Below are 15,993 nucleotides of genomic sequence, written 5' to 3'. Positions count from 1 at the left end.
GAGATATGACAAGAAACCAAAACACCTGACTTTTTTAATAACTGTATTTTTTAAACGTAATTTTCATATGAGCACAGCAAATCTGAGTAGAAATTTTAAGTCAGTTTAGATAAATAAAATTCCCGCGATAGGTATTGGGCACATTTTCTTATTCTTTTATAAAATAATTCCAAATTGAAGGGATTTTATAGACATTAGCTGTACAGCCCATAAAGACTTTATAGTGAACATCTGAACATAAACAACCTCCCCCTTTCAACTAATATGCATCATATAACGAGAAAACATTGATTATTGATAAAAAAAATGTTTAGATAATAAATCATAAATATTTACAAATCAATATTTTCATATTTGATGTAACATATATAACACCTGGAGAAAATTACCTGGTCAGCTAATCAATATGTCAATCACATGACTTGCATCAACCAATGGTATGGAAGATCTGTGTCATCATCAGCAGTTCAGCTGTTGCCTATACATTCATCCATCGAATTAATATATATTAGTAGGAGTACCGTACAAATAACTTTATAAACTGGTAAGATTTTTATCATTACATTATCATAGATAGCATTGCCTAACACAGTTTAAAACTTCTCTCGAAAGGAAGATATTGTTCATTTGATTAAGTCAGGTTTCAGGAAGGCAAGGTTTTATTAATGTTGGTTATCCTCTCATATTTTATTGCATTTCTTTCTTTTTTATTTTCAATTTTTCATATTATGTATATTTTTCAAGGCTAAAATTTTGTCACAATATCTTCTACCCTTCTATATTTACTTGTCGGTTTGTACATGTAAGCTCAGCCCTTCTTTTGTGAAGGGGAGAGGGTCCTCAGATATGTAAATTTAAATCTAGAGCAGAATTGATTAATTCATACTTTATTATAGAATTAAAAACAATTAAATAAATTCCAGAAACTTGTGTCAAGTGGAAACACGGAAAGGAGGACACACCCGTTTCACTGAACTCAATTTTACACGTAAAGATAAATTTAGGCTATTATCATAATATTTTAAATTGTTGTTAACTCTTTTGTCTATAGTTGAATAGTATTAAGTATTTATTTCCGTGAGGCTACAAAACAAAATTTCCGTGTGATTGTAAAAGGATCAAAATAAATTCATGATGGCTGCCGCAATTGCTTTGTCATTGACTGAGTCTGCCCGGAAACAAGTGTATTTCCCCGACTAAGTAGATTCGGTGGTTGATAACATCAATTAAGAATCAATGCAAATCAAATTTCCTTTTTATTAAGTTACTCTTCTAATAAGGTAAAACAAGTTAAATATCGCTTTGATGAATGAATATTTGGTCGATTTTATTTTTTGTCAGAAAGTGACCTGGATCATTCAATGGCGATACATTGCAGACCCGTTTCACAAATATAATTTATGTCTTAATAGGAACATGCATGTTAGACCGACGTCGTAACACGCAATTAGATGAAATAGACTGAGTGCTTGTATGCTTCAATTTAGAGAGTTCAGACAATAATTCAAATGCGTTTGGTTCACTGAAGCCGTGTTTTTTTGTGATATTTCTTATAGGGTCTGTTCAGTTTGAATTCAGACTGCTACACGACACTCAGTTTGAAAAATAAAAGGGTGAATGGGGGAAAATGAATGACGACTGTCATGCTGATAAAACTCTTAACCATCCCGTATGTTTGTACAGAGATCGTGAACGATCCGTTATAGATGTTTTATGTGAGAAAATTAATTAACTTTAGTTTACCTGTCCACAAACTTGTAACCGTGACATTTTATGAGTGTTTTCGTATCTCATAAATATCACAATGTATTTTGCTTGAAACAATGGGCATATAGATTAAAATTGATACAATGCATTCTTCTTTATAGAAACACGATGCTTTTGGCGTTACGGTAGCGAGTACAGACAAAAAAAACATACCTTGCACTTGACCATGAGAAAATATTTTAGAGATTTCTTACATCGTTCGTGTTAGCTTTTGTAAAACATTTTACCAGGTACATAGACAGTATTTGGTTTTATTATTATTATTACAATGTATATAAATAATCGTGGTATTTTATCCTGGGAATGACATTACATCCTGCATTTCCACATAAGCATTTTATAATATTCAATACCAATACGTATGTCATAACAGAGGGGTTAAAAATATCTACAAGACCACGAGTACCTGTTTTCTGAAAAAAGAACATGGAAATCTTGACTTGTCCCAAAAAACGGGTGGTTACATGATGACCAGAATCATACATTTTTTTTTGTATAACTATCTTTTTTGTATTGGTGAGTGTGATGTATTTTGCTTTGTCACAAAAATGAATGATATGAAATAATCCGTACACTTATTTTCTCCTTGGTGTGCTTGTGATACAGTTAAAACAACTTTACATGAAAAACAGGAAGAACATGCCCTCAATACTGCCAACTAATTTCTCTTACGAAGTTGAGGTACTGCATCATCTTAATACACATGTACATTTCAAAACACATGAACAAAATATTCTCCTTTGTACACACTACATGTATCAGTGGCGTTAATTATAAACATTGTTATGAGTGTCTGGCAGCAGCTTTCAGTAATAAAACAAAGTTTCAGATCATTAAGAAACAAATTGGGAACTAATTATCTACACGCGCTGACATACGTTTTCCTGTAAGAAAAGTGTGAAAATGCTGGTGTGAGCTATTTGCTGTGAGCTATTTTATTGTTTAAACACCCTCATCCGTAGAAAGTTATATGTAAAAATAATTGCCAACTGAGCCCGTCATCAGCAACGAACAATTAAATACTTCTTCGTATAAGAATCAGGTAAAATGTGTATAAGGTGTGGCACATGAAGGACAATAACACAGAGATTTTTTGGCATTAACCAAGTATTTATACCCGATAACCTCCAGAAATAACCATCAAAGTGTTTGTAAAATTGGCCGTTTTAAGATATTGATAGGTCAAATTTAGGTGAAAGGCACTATGGAAAAATGGTGGGAAAATATCTACGTCACAGATGCTTCAGGACAAATTTAAATAGCTGTTCAATTGTTTTCTAGATGTATTGAATATATTTGAGGCAAAAAGAAGTCCAAATTGAGAAATATGATGTACCACCCATTGCCTGATTCTTACGCAGAATGGTACTTAAATATTTATATCTGTAATTGATGGTCACATTCTACGATATTCGTTGTCTCTGTTACTTATTTGTATCCTATTTTTAAACTATTTTATGTCATGGAAGTTCAAACAAATATTACTCAGTAGCTAATTTTTATGAAACTTTGGTGAATCATCTCTTTCTGTTGACTTGAGCTTCATTTTCTTTGGTACCTTTAGATTTTTAATAAAATTCAGATGTTACGTTTTTGAGTTAGGGACGATCATTTGATTCTAAAAGGGGGCTGGTAAATTTTGTCAGTGGGGTCAGAATATTTAGTTTTGAAATTTTGCGGGTCAGAAAATGTATTTTCCCACATCGAGGCTGGTTTATTTATTTTACATTCCACTGTATGGCGTATATTGACAGAGGTTTAAACAATATTTACTTTCTTGGAGGTATAGGTTAGAATGTTTATTTTCAATCTTTTCGGGGCCAGAATATCCATTTCAAAATAACTGCCAGCATTTCCCCCTCAGAATCAAATGGTCGTCACATTATTAGACTTTTATTCAACAAAGATTTAGGAATTTTTCTGTTTCTGTATTATAAATCAAAAACGCTTTCATCAAATCAGGGACATCGCTCATCCCTTTTAGCGTAAGCTTCCTTTCAATAATTATGAAGTAGCACTCCGGATAAGAATCATGCAAAATGTAATTCATGGCTGGAAAGCCTACATATTTATGTTTTTTTTTTTTATATTTTGTTTAAAATGTCATAGTCAACAGAAAGTAGCATGTAACTTTTCATATAACCCTTATTCTTAGGAGATGAAAATTATAAAGAATGTACTGTAGAATTCAAAATTAAGGGAGATAACTGTTATTAACACAAAAACACAATAGAAACTATTTGATTTTCAATGTTAGTTATCTCCTAAGAGCAGACAGATTGAAATAAATGATAATTTTACATTTCATTAAGTTTAAAGTAACTTAATAATAGACATAATTAAAAAGTGGAGCCTTTTTGAGATGTATCACATATTACAGAATTTGCATTATTCTTCCAAGACTGCTACTTAATATCTAATTTAACTTTTAGAATTTTTTGGACTTTCTTCATAAAAAGAGTGATTTTCCCGTTTTCGTACTATAACTCTAAAGTACTTTCTATAATTTCATGAAATTTTGGAAATAATATTATCTCTGTTGATGTACATTTGTAGTTTCTTTTAAGTCTAATAAATTTCTGAATTTTTGTTTTGAAGTTATGAACTCTTTTCATAAAAAGGCTCCCACTACATGTAATTTACAAATTAACGTTTAAAAGTTTTAGGGGTTTGTTAATTTCCATTAATTTGAACTCCCTTTCGATTAATAACTTCCTAAATGAGGTATACGTAATATAAATCACATTGTCTGTACCGCTGCTTATTTATCCATGTTATATTTCATACGTCTTATTGCATGTATTTGAGTAACATGTTTTTGACCAACTCTATTCTGGCTTAAATCTACAATCCTGTGGTGAACATTTACATGTAATCACAATCCAAATTTAGAGATGTATCGAGCTTGAATGTTGTATCTATATATGTCATTGCCCCTTTGACCTCTACGGGTGTGGCATTCAGTCGACATCGTATAAATTATGGCAAACTATCTACAATGCATTGGGTCCGGGCCCTTGGAGTAGTATTAAAAAATAACGTGAATAAATAGTACTAATTTTCATATACTCTTTTATTTTCAGTTTTTTTTTGGGGTTTTTTTAATTCATGCAAATATCATCTTTATTCTTGTATATATTCAAATAAATCTTGAGTAAGAATTGATATGTCCGTTTTCCTGATTTAAAGTATTGTAAATACTGCATCGTTAACATCTAGGTCTTATTATCGATCTAATAACCTTTTAAAGGCATGTCATATAAAACGTTCTTCCCTTTATTCAAACATAGCAATCTCTCTTTTATCCAATTACTAGTTGATGGAATGAACAAACATCGCATAGGGATTCTTAAATGGCAATCCGCCTTAACGATAAAAGGGAGAAATGATAAAATTACTACAGTGTAAATAATTCCGCTGTCAATAGTAATTCACAGGGAAATTAATATTCCATAATAGCATTAGTCATAGCATTTGTCTTTCAGACAGCTTTCAAATTGTAGTAGATCTGTGTGCTGCTAATCTTTGTTCCGAAGTGATCTAGATCATACTACCAATTGAGTATTTAAGAAGACGTACATCTTTACCTCACAATTCAATTAATATACCACATACAATATGTTGTACCTTTCCAATTAGCTTTGTCGATTGCGTTGTTTTTTAATGCACTAGCTTCCTCGCTAACTGGTCATCTGATCATTATACACCCGCTTGAAAAGCAACTCCGTATAGAGTGATTATGGTGCCCGTTCGTCTGTCCATTCGTTCGTCCCTAGTTCTTATCTGCAACCCCTGTGCAACCGCAGATAATTTGATGGAACTTTCAAAGATTCTATATTACAAGATACCATTGTGCACCTCCTATTTTGTTTTTCTGTCGTAATGATTTTTGGGGTTTCTTGTTTTGTCATTTGTCGACTATGGGACCCTCTTCTTATTCACAATTCATCTGGAATAGCTGAATAGAATTTCAAGGGACTTTCTCAGATTCTTTTTTACATGATGCAATCGTGCACCTCCCATTTTGTTTTTTCTGTCTTAATGATTTTTGGGGGGTTTTCTGCTGCAAAATATAGGGAACCTCTTTTAATCTGCAACTCTTCTGAAACCACTGTATGGGATATGATAAATCTTTTACAGATGCTTTATAATATGCGTTGTGCACCTGGGAAGGTAGCGGGGGTATCAACAAGTGAGCTTTGCTCACAGTTTTTTGTTATAAATGGGCTTTTCTTACATCGCCGTTTCATTTTGTAAAGGTTTTGTAAATATTACGATTTGTTATATATAGTATGAATACTTGCGTCAGAATACTAAGAGAAGACAGAAATACGGAATGAATTGATGAGTGTGTAGTTATATTAGATCTTTTAAATTATATACTTAACGACAATGTGAACATTTCTATGACCTTTAGGTCTTATAACGACCCTTAGGATCCAATTAAATAACATTAAAGTTATTAATCTGTTTTGGAATTTCACACTTGAATTCGTTTCAATAATTTACAATTCAAAGTTTACAATCATTTATTTATAATTTTGTTCGATAGAACGTAACTTTTAATCATAAATGAAAACATTGACAAGACTACGTCGGAAACATTTATATTTATACGAATTATGCTTGCTACATGTAAGTGTTTGGTATAATACCCTCGTTGAAATTTGGGAAATATATTTATCTGCAGGTTTTGCTTAGTCATTGCAAACTAAAAAGATCTGTTTACTTGTTTGTTTGTTTTGTGTGTGTGTGTTTATCATTATTTAAATGGCGACTAATCTATCGATAACCTCCATTTATTGAGCTATTTTTTGTTGATGCGAGATTAGTTTCATATATACATATAAAAGTATACAGTGAAACATGTCTAAACTAAACCCAGAATACTCCGATAAGCAGTCCTTACCAGACACAAAGCCGAATAATTCGATAACATGTTCTTACCAGACACAAAGCCGAATAATTTGATAACCAATTCTTACCAGACACAAAACCGAATAATTTGATAACCAATTCTTACCAGACACAAAACCGAATAATTTGATAACCAGTTCTTAACCAAACACAAAACCGAATACTCCGATAACCTATTCTTACCAGACACAAAGCCAAAGCCCCTTACATCATTGTTAACCGAACACCTGTTTGACCCAAAAAATAAATCATGCTTCGAGTTTCACTGTTTAAACTATTTCACAGACATATCAACATGTACTTTAAAAAGTTCATCTCGTGATCCTTTTAACTTTCATATGTTATAATAATAGTATTCTAATATTTCATGATTATCCCAATGTTTTAAGTTCATTGTCTATTGGTGACCTAGATTTGTGAATATACAGTATATCTCGAGGTCTACGCAAGTGGGTTTACGCTCCAAGTACGTTTTTTTAAAGCTCTTTTGTATTTTGCAGAAAATGTCTGGTTTAATGGATCTAGAAGAAGTAGCAAAGACGTGGGCATGGACATCTTTCATGAAAACAAGGTCGAAAGAGCTTAGCAAACTCAAATACGATGACGTCAAGTTAGAGGTCAATTGGTCGCGTGTGAGGTTCGTCTCAGATGGTGAAGAATACACAGATAAAAAAATGGACGACGTACCTACCGCACAAATAGTATTCCAGTCAACATTTTATAATAATACTGAATCTGATCAAGAACATTCGTTTCAAACTGAACGAACTACAACTTGCGTAAGTACTACTAATATGTCCAAAGGATTTACGAAAGGATTTAATGTTGAGCTCAAACTAGGACTTCCTGAAGAAGTTGCAGGCATTACTGCTGGATTCGGCAGAGAGACGACTATCGAAACTGGATTCGAAGATACGAGTGAAAAATCGCTTACTTGGGCCGTAGATAGTACCATCAAAGTTCCAGAAAAAACCAAAACTACAGCCGTTATGGAAGTCAAAGAGAAAGAATTTAGTGCCAAATATAAAATGAGAGTTAAAGCACGTGGGATCGTCGTTGTTGCCATTACAAATCTTCGCGATAATAACTCCTTCATTCAATCTATTGAAGGTGACTTTGCCGAGTTAATGAAAGATGAAGCCAAGAGAGGGGCTAAAGGTTACACTGTAGATCACAGGACAGTAATTTGGGACGTTGAGGGAGATTGTAAATTTAGATTCGGTATTGAGCAATCTATTAGACTGGAAGAAGAATCGCTAAAATAAACTCATTTTCTTTATTATATAGACGGTTATGAATCACTTTAGATAATGACAAGTTTATTATGCTATTGATATTCAAATATTGCAAATTGATTATTCGAGCATACTTTGAAATTTTATGTTAGAATACATAAAGGTAATCAAGAAAATTTTGCAGATAAAAAGCTTGAATTACTTCCCTTATGTCACAAAAATAATGTATTGGTTGAACCACCTTTCAGATACATCTAGCAGATTATTCATAAAAAAATGATAATTTCAAGTGATTGATTTTCCCTTACTGCAAATGAAGAAATTCGTGTAATATATTGAATTTAAAGATGACTAGAACCAGAAAGACAAAACAGCCTCACTAACTGTGAAATATGTACTTCGAATTGTATCTGACTATAAAAACATTTGGCTATAGATGTCCACAAAACCTGATCCATATTGGATTCCAGATTGCTTAGTATAATGTTTTGTAGATTTTTCTATACTGTAAGTTAATTGTTTCTTTCTCTGTCTTGACTATAGTTTTGACTACTTTTTACTTCGTATAAACATAACAATACAGTGATATTATATAATCGCCATTCTGTGATTACAGTTAATGGGATACTATATAAGTATACATTACATTTATAAACATGATAAAAAAACTTTTAATTTTATATTATACTAGTAATACAAAAATACAGAAACGTGTTTCTTCAACTTAAGAATTTTAAGTCTTTGTCACGTATTAAAGCAGTCACCAGATTAACAAAGATAAGTTATCCTTTTTAAATACATCATCAGAGAAAATGTTGAATTCTCTATTATACTCTACAAATTTTATGAAAAGGGTTAAGTCTTTAATCCGCACACAACGAACATGATGACCAATCATCTTCGAAAAAAGAATCGTTACAATGAAAACAGATTGTTTTCTTCAATACTTTCATACCAACAAGTTTTAACCCTTCGTGGTAAAACTCCACATTTAAATATGCCAAATGAACTTCTGTAGTAAATAAAACACCACAAAGTTTCTCTGTCCCATAAGAACTTATAAACAGTTTATAAACAATAAGTATTGAAGTTTTTTACCGACAGTTTGGAATTTCGTGAAATTACCAATATTAATGAATTCATTGCTTCATTTTAACACAGAATTTTTTCTTATATGGATGCATCTTAAGACTTCACATTGCATTGAAATTGAAAGTGAAGAACAGATACTCTTCCTTTATTAATAGCTGTACTGTTTATGAAAATACTGATGTCAGCATCCCATAAAAATGCTCATATTTGAAGTGCTTTATTTTCGGTATTGATGTGATAAAAATGATATGATCAAGGAAAAAGGCCAAAAGTGAATTTACAATTTCAAATACAATAATGTAAACAGACCTTGTATATGAACAAACACATTTTCGTGGTGTCTTACCTTCCAAATGAGGTCAAATAATGAAAATATGACCATATCAAGGCTATATAGGCTAATGTCTAACACAAATTTGACCTTTCGAATTTTAATTTTTTTTATAATCTTCGGCATAACAAATAAAGAGACTAGTCTAGGTGAAAGAAGACTACCAGTACACAGTACTTTTATGGCTTTAAAACAAAGGTATTGTATAAGTATACATGTAAATACATGTATGTGTAAAATAGAAAAATCGTCTAGGATAGGTGCTTAATTCCTTGCTTTGATATACAATGACGACTATAAAGAATGGTAAAATTCAGAATTTTAGATAAGCACTCATTTGACTATTGAACTGTATTTTGTTTCAAATCACACTGTTTTAACATAACTTTAACCGCTTTTACTTACATTCATTTCATGAGCCTCTAACGTTAAAAGTATGCAATGTAATGAATGATTGACATACTTATACATGCATAACGCTATCAAAGTGAAAAATAAAGACTTGTGTAAAAGATTGCATTATATACCAATCCATATAAAATTCAGACATTGTCGATTCATGCACGATACGGAAGATACAAGGTGCAGAAAAAACCCTTCGAACAAAAGATGCTTTTTCGATTTTAAATACGCCATATTTTTTCGTAACTGTAGTCCGTTCTGCATACAGGTCTGTATTTTGGAGAAAATCAGACATCCACATCCCTCTTAAATCAACTTACAAGTTACATCTATTTAAATTTTTGTCTCAAACCACAGACGAAGGCTTTTTTTTCTTTAACTTTTCCTGAATTAGAAATAGAAGTTGAGTGGAAAGGGTTTTTTTACATGCATGCAACAGTCTCCTGAATGGAGTTTAACAAACTGCTACACTATACTTAAGTGGAAGCCCTTTTAGTAAAAGTTCCTAATTTTCACATTAAATTTTCACTTTTGTATAACCTTTGAAAGTATATTAGACATATTTTAGTATGAACAGTATTTTATGTTCGTTGATTTTTCATATCTAAATAGTCAACTATATTACTGGTTACGCAACTGAGATTTAGGATTTATTTTTCCTAGAAATTTTCAAATCAAGAAATTGTATCACGCAGCTTTAAAAATGTCCAGTACAAAGTATCAAGTCGGAGGTAATAATGATATTATAGAAAAAATCCATTGGAAGTTTTGTAAACTTCTACTCCGAGTTAAATCAACAACGCCTAGCTCTATGGTTTATGGGGAACTAGGAAGATGTCCTTTTGTCTTAGATATTAAAGTAAGAATGCTTTCTTTTTGGATGAAACTTGTCCAGAGCAAAAATCAAAAATTAAGTACCATGACTTATAAGCTGATAATAAACCTAACAAACACGACATCTTTTTCGTCATTTTGGTTTAAAGGTATTGAAAACATTTTGAATGAATGTGGCCTGCAATACATTGGCTCTATCAATTTGTCTACAATGGTAAATGGCTAAAAAGTACTGTTGAAAAAACTCTTTATGACCCATTCATCCAATGTTGGTATTCAGATATTGAAAATGGTGCTAAAACATTAAATTACCGGCTATTAAAAATAAGATCATGGTGTCGAAAATTATTTTGATATACTTAATGATAAAGATATTGCAACGTTATGTAAATTTCGACTCATAAATCATCTTAATCAACTTCCTGTTGAAAGTGGGAGATGGAAAAAACATATCAAGAGATAACAGAATCTGCCCTTTTTGCGGGGGCGGAGATATAGGTAATGAATATCATTATATACTAAAATGCAGGTCCTTCATGATGGAAAGAAAAATATATATAGAAAAGAAGTTTTTAGTGAATTGCAATGCTTTAAAGTCCAATAGACTAATGAACACCACAAAAATGTCTGCACTCCGCAAGTTGTGTCAATTTATCAGAACTATCAATAAGAAAATGGATTCTCTCATTTAGCCATTTACTCATCACCCTGATTTTATCCATTTTTTTATATGCTACTTTGTATTTATCTCTCTTACCTTTTTGTCTGTTTGTCATTTATACCTCAAACTTTGTTCCTCACTGTATTTATCTTTCTTACTTTTTTGTCTGTTGGTTATTTGTACTTCAATCTTTGTTCCTCAACAACTGTAAATTAATATTGTAAAATATGCATGTTTATCTGTATACCAATGTTTCTACATAGATTTAGCAGAAATAAAGTATATACCAGCGGCAAATGTCCTATCGGTTAGGATCTGTCAGGGAATAGGGCAAAGTGGATCCTGACCCAGGACAGCCTCTGTCAGGATTTCTGTTCTATCCTGAGGAAGTTTTCTGACAGAATTTTAGAGAGCACTCGAGTCCAACTCCATTTTAGAAGGATCGTTTGTTTGTGAACTATTAGATACTTTATGAGCTGCATAATTTTTCCCTTGACTGAATGGATATAAAACGTGAACAGTTTGAACCTCGTTTATTTTATAAAAGTTTGTAAAATTGGGGACTGATTTTGATTGAAACCGATGTTGTTTAGATTTCAAAGATATAGCTCTTTAATAATTACTTTGAACTACATTGTTGATTTAACAGATGGTCCCCATGTATATCTACTTTCTCAACCTTCGCAAAAGGATTGTGGGACAGAAAGTACGTACTTAACACCATTTGTTATTTGTTTTAGATTAAATGCATAGCTAAAGAAACAAAATTAAATTCGGCATAGACTGACTCGTATCAGATAATATACCACCAAATAAACAGTTAGACAGTTACAGTATTGTATGTAAAGTATAGTACTCATCAATGTACAGTCGTGTTTTATAATAAATATTAAACTAAATCGTGGTCATAACACTCCGCCAGATGTCACGCCTGGAAGATTAAGGGTAAGTAGTAGAGCACGTTGTTATTGTCCTTGGTAATATAAGATCTAGTAATGCACATTGTTAATAAGGGAGGGGCGCCAAAAAGTATAAGAATTATCTATTGAGAAAAACTTGCTTTATTTGTAAAAACAAAATGCTTTCCTTTGAAAAAAGAACATTGCTTGTCAGTGGACTGTTGACACGTGGTTTGTGAAGGTCAAGTGCAACATATATAGATTTACACAAATAATTCAAAAGTGTCACGATTTTAATCACAACTTAGTAGATAATGAAGCGAACTAAAAATTATTTTTTATTGAGAGTGCAGGATCTCCTCCACCACTAGGCATTAATCAAAACCCAATGGAGTTACTTTTCCTTGACTGTAATACAGCTAACAATAATGTATTTCTGCAATAAAATGTAATGATGTTTTGAAAAAAATTTAAAAACTAGGATCAAATTATCATTTTCTACTGCCTTTGTTATGTTAACGTTTTTTTCGAATGAAGAACTCACAGAACTATAATTTACAAGATATGCCAGCTTTTCTATTCCTACCCAGAGTCCACAGCTATGAACAGACATAGAAATACAGACGTACATGTAAATATATTTGTTAATCTTTGTTCAGTAATGCTGCAATTTACTTTGATAATTTTTCTCATTGCAGCTACTTTGTGATTAAGATATGGAAACAGAAAAACTTAAGATCGCAATCTGTGGTGGGGGTAATGGTGCACACTGCTTTGCTACGATAGCCTCATCTAGAAACAATGTGGAAGTGAATGTTCTTTCCGTATACAAGGACGAAGCTGAGAGGTGGGTCAAAGCTACAAAAGACAACATGCTTACAGCCTTTACAACAGATTCTGACGGAACCACTACAAATGTAAGTGGAAAGCCATCTCTCATTACTAAAGAACCAGCTATTGCACTGAAAGGGACAAAGATAATTTTCATAGTTGTACCAGCGTATGTGCATCAGATATATCTGGAGATTATTTACCCATATGTACAACCTGACACACTTATTGTCGGATTGCCTGGTCATCCCGGATTTGAGCTCCAGTGCAAAAATGTCTTGAAGGAAAAAGCTAAGACCTGTACGATGATGGGATTTGAATCACTGCCATGGGCATGCAGAATTACTGAATACGGGAAAAGGGTTCAACTTCTTGGATATAAGGATATTTTGAGCACTTCTCTGCTAACTGGTCGAGGTTGTAAACTTCCTTTTCCGGCTGTAGAAACAGTTCAACGTATTCTTGGTGACAAACCTCGGATTAATATTGCAAAAAATGCCATTTCAATAACTCTCAAGTCCGGTTCAGTCCTTCATCCTCCAATCATGTACGGGAAGTGGAAAGATTGGGATGGTGTTCCACTGAATGAAAAGCCTTTGTTCTACCAAGGTGTAACGGAAATGCAAACTAACCTCATGTCATGTCTAAATCGCGAAATTCGCATAACAGCTAAGAAAATCCAAGAGCTAAAGCCAAGTCTTGTAATGACAGATGTTGTCACAATGGAGGAATGGTTTAAAACTCACTACTCCGATACAATTTCTGACACCTCCAGTTTACTCACATTATTGAGAACAAACAGTGCTTACCAGGGACTTGTTCATCCAATGAAAAGACTGGAAACGGGTTTCGTTCCCGACTTCGACTATCGGTATATAACTGAAGACATTCCCTTCGGTATTGTCATTCTGAAAGGTATTGCGATTCTTGTTGGTGTGGCAACACCAACTATGGACGAATTAATAAATTGGGCTCAGAAAATTTTAGGAAAAGAATATCTTGTTGACTCAAAACTAAAAGGGAAAGATGTGAAATCCGTTAGAGCCCCGCAGTCATACGGTATTTCCACCCTTGACCAGCTGGTGGAATACTTTGACTCTGATATGATATATGAACAATTCTAATGTGACACACAATTGACTGAATAAGTACAGTAAGTTCATGTAATGTCTTCTGTTAAGACGGTGTTGTGCATAGTTCTCGACTCTAAGTAAATATTACGTTACTTAAACACTATTTTATGTAAACAAGATAATTAACAAAAGTATTGTTTGTCATTGGTTATCTTAATCTTGTTACTTGTTTGAATCAATGAAATTTCCTTTTTTTTTAATTGAGACAAATAAAATCTGTTCAATAATCAAGTCACAGTTGTCTTTCTTGGCATTTATTATATTGTTTCACTGATATTAGGACAATTTAGGACATTACTTATCAAATTATTTTTATTCACATTTAATAAAATCACTGAAACTTGTCTCAATACAGATGTACACTACACAAAAGCATATTCCGTTGTTTAATAAAACATGTTATTACAAAATATAAAGTATAAACATCTTTTTTAAGTCGTTAATATTGTTGCGACTTCTTGCACTCGTAATTTCTGTACTGTACGTTAGCACATGATTTGTATATTTATATATTACTACTTAACAGAATGTTGCTGATCTGTGCCGTTTTTACCGTCATAGCTTCATAGTTCTAGCTTCATACGAGATAAAAATGTACCTTTTACATATGTGTTCTACATGTGTTTTTGCTTGTATGAGAACGGGAAGTTTACATTAAAAGATGAAATGACCGTTTAGCATTGAACATTTATTTACTTTGTTTCCGATTCAGACACAGCGCTCGTTACAATTGACTATGTTATAACTTACATTAAAATGTAGTAATTCTGATTTGATAACAAACCGGGTACATCCCGCTAAGTATAAGGCTGTAGCCGTCTACATAAGACTTTTCATTTTCCCATAGTGGGTCTCATTACTGTTGCTGTTACGCTTCAAATAAAAAAGAAATACGCTCAGAGTAATTATATGCACATATTTTCGTACGTGAATATTTTAAATAATTATTTCTATGATAATTAAATTGTTGATTGTTAAAGTTTCTCTATGTTTATTAAGAGATATTATTGGTAGTAAGGGACGGCTCATCTTGTGACATGTAAAATTTGATTCATTATCCTACATAACAACACCTAGATGAGCTGCCCGGTACTACCATACATCCTGTACTACATTGTAAGTTACAGCCTTGAATTAATTCTACGAGAAGGAATGACCCAGCCAACCAAAGTTATATTTTTATATAGCCTAGTTGGGCGAGTGGTCTAGGGTGCTGGACTTTTTGCATGCGGTGGCGCCATAGATGGCACAGCGGTACGAGTTCGAGTCCCGCGGAGGGAACGACCAAAAAATCTGCTTCGCAAATTTGACAGTTCTGACATCGTTGAGAATTTTTCTGATCCTTCTATACTTTACATTGCCTTTCCTGTGTCAATTTGATCCGATGGAGCAGTGTAGCGAAAAGAGTCGAATATATACATACACATATATATGTAAATATATCGGGGCTGGTCAGTATCATACAAAGACCAGTTGTTTTGATTGAAAAACATCGGGTTATCACGGCTACGAAAGAGTTATCACATCAAGGGAACCAAGATCCAACGGATGTCACCCAATTTTAGAGCATATCGCATTCGTGCCATTCCGGATGTTGAAAGCAAGCTCAAATCAGTGGCATAGAATGTTTGACGATTAGCGACTTTGAAGACTTCAGTTTTTGATTTAATATATCTATCGCGATACCTTGAAATAATTTTGTTTACAAATGCACATATTCTGTAGCCTAAACATCTAGTGCAGGGCAAGGTGCGCCATAGATTTGAAAAAAAAATAACCTGATTTGAATGAAAACTTTCATAATTAATGATAATTGATGCTGGTATTTAGCTGGACCACTGAACAACCATAATTCATCAATTTTTTTAGAAATGGCAATTATTCTACGGAA

General features: G+C 32.8%; 2 protein-coding genes across 5 annotated transcripts; both read left to right on the top strand.

The window, feature by feature from the left end:
- The first annotated feature begins 391 nt into the window (after window positions 1-391).
- On the top strand, window positions 392-8,501 carry LOC148609215 (uncharacterized). Of its 3 annotated transcripts, none has more exons than XM_088541296.1 (2): window positions 392-544; window positions 7,185-8,501. In XM_088541296.1, exon 2 carries the CDS (start codon window positions 7,188-7,190, stop codon window positions 7,947-7,949), a length of 762 nt encoding a protein of 253 aa, XP_088397422.1. In that variant the 5' UTR covers window positions 392-544; window positions 7,185-7,187; the 3' UTR covers window positions 7,950-8,501. The 3 variants fall into 3 exon arrangements, with proteins under 3 accessions (XP_088397422.1, XP_088397423.1, XP_088397424.1); XM_088541297.1 differs by lacking the exon at window positions 392-544 and adding an exon at window positions 579-651; XM_088541298.1 differs by lacking the exon at window positions 392-544 and adding an exon at window positions 1,978-1,997.
- A 3,411-nt stretch (window positions 8,502-11,912) lies between these two features.
- On the top strand, window positions 11,913-14,773 carry LOC148609214 (opine dehydrogenase-like). 2 transcript variants are annotated; one of them, XM_088541122.1, is made up of 2 exons: window positions 11,913-11,945; window positions 12,837-14,773. In XM_088541122.1, exon 2 carries the CDS (start codon window positions 12,855-12,857, stop codon window positions 14,091-14,093), a length of 1,239 nt encoding a protein of 412 aa, XP_088397248.1. In that variant the 5' UTR covers window positions 11,913-11,945; window positions 12,837-12,854; the 3' UTR covers window positions 14,094-14,773. The 2 variants fall into 2 exon arrangements, with proteins under 2 accessions (XP_088397248.1, XP_088397247.1); XM_088541121.1 differs by lacking the exon at window positions 11,913-11,945 and adding an exon at window positions 11,999-12,184.
- Window positions 14,774-15,993: the final 1,220 nt, after the last annotated feature.

Source organism: Perna viridis, chromosome 8 (assembly GCF_037379345.1).
Source record: "Perna viridis isolate PV_CMFRI_1.1 ecotype Kerala chromosome 8, ASM3737934v1, whole genome shotgun sequence".
Taxonomy (NCBI): domain Eukaryota; kingdom Metazoa; phylum Mollusca; class Bivalvia; order Mytilida; family Mytilidae; genus Perna; species Perna viridis.
This window is presented reverse-complemented; position numbering and strand designations above follow the sequence as displayed.

Bases quoted from the DNA above. Each gene is read 5' to 3' on its own strand.
- LOC148609215 (XM_088541296.1), top strand. From the start codon at position 7,188: ATGTCTGGTTTAATGGATCTAGAAGAAGTAGCAAAGACGTGGGCATGG.
- LOC148609214 (XM_088541122.1), top strand. From the start codon at position 12,855: ATGGAAACAGAAAAACTTAAGATCGCAATCTGTGGTGGGGGTAATGGT.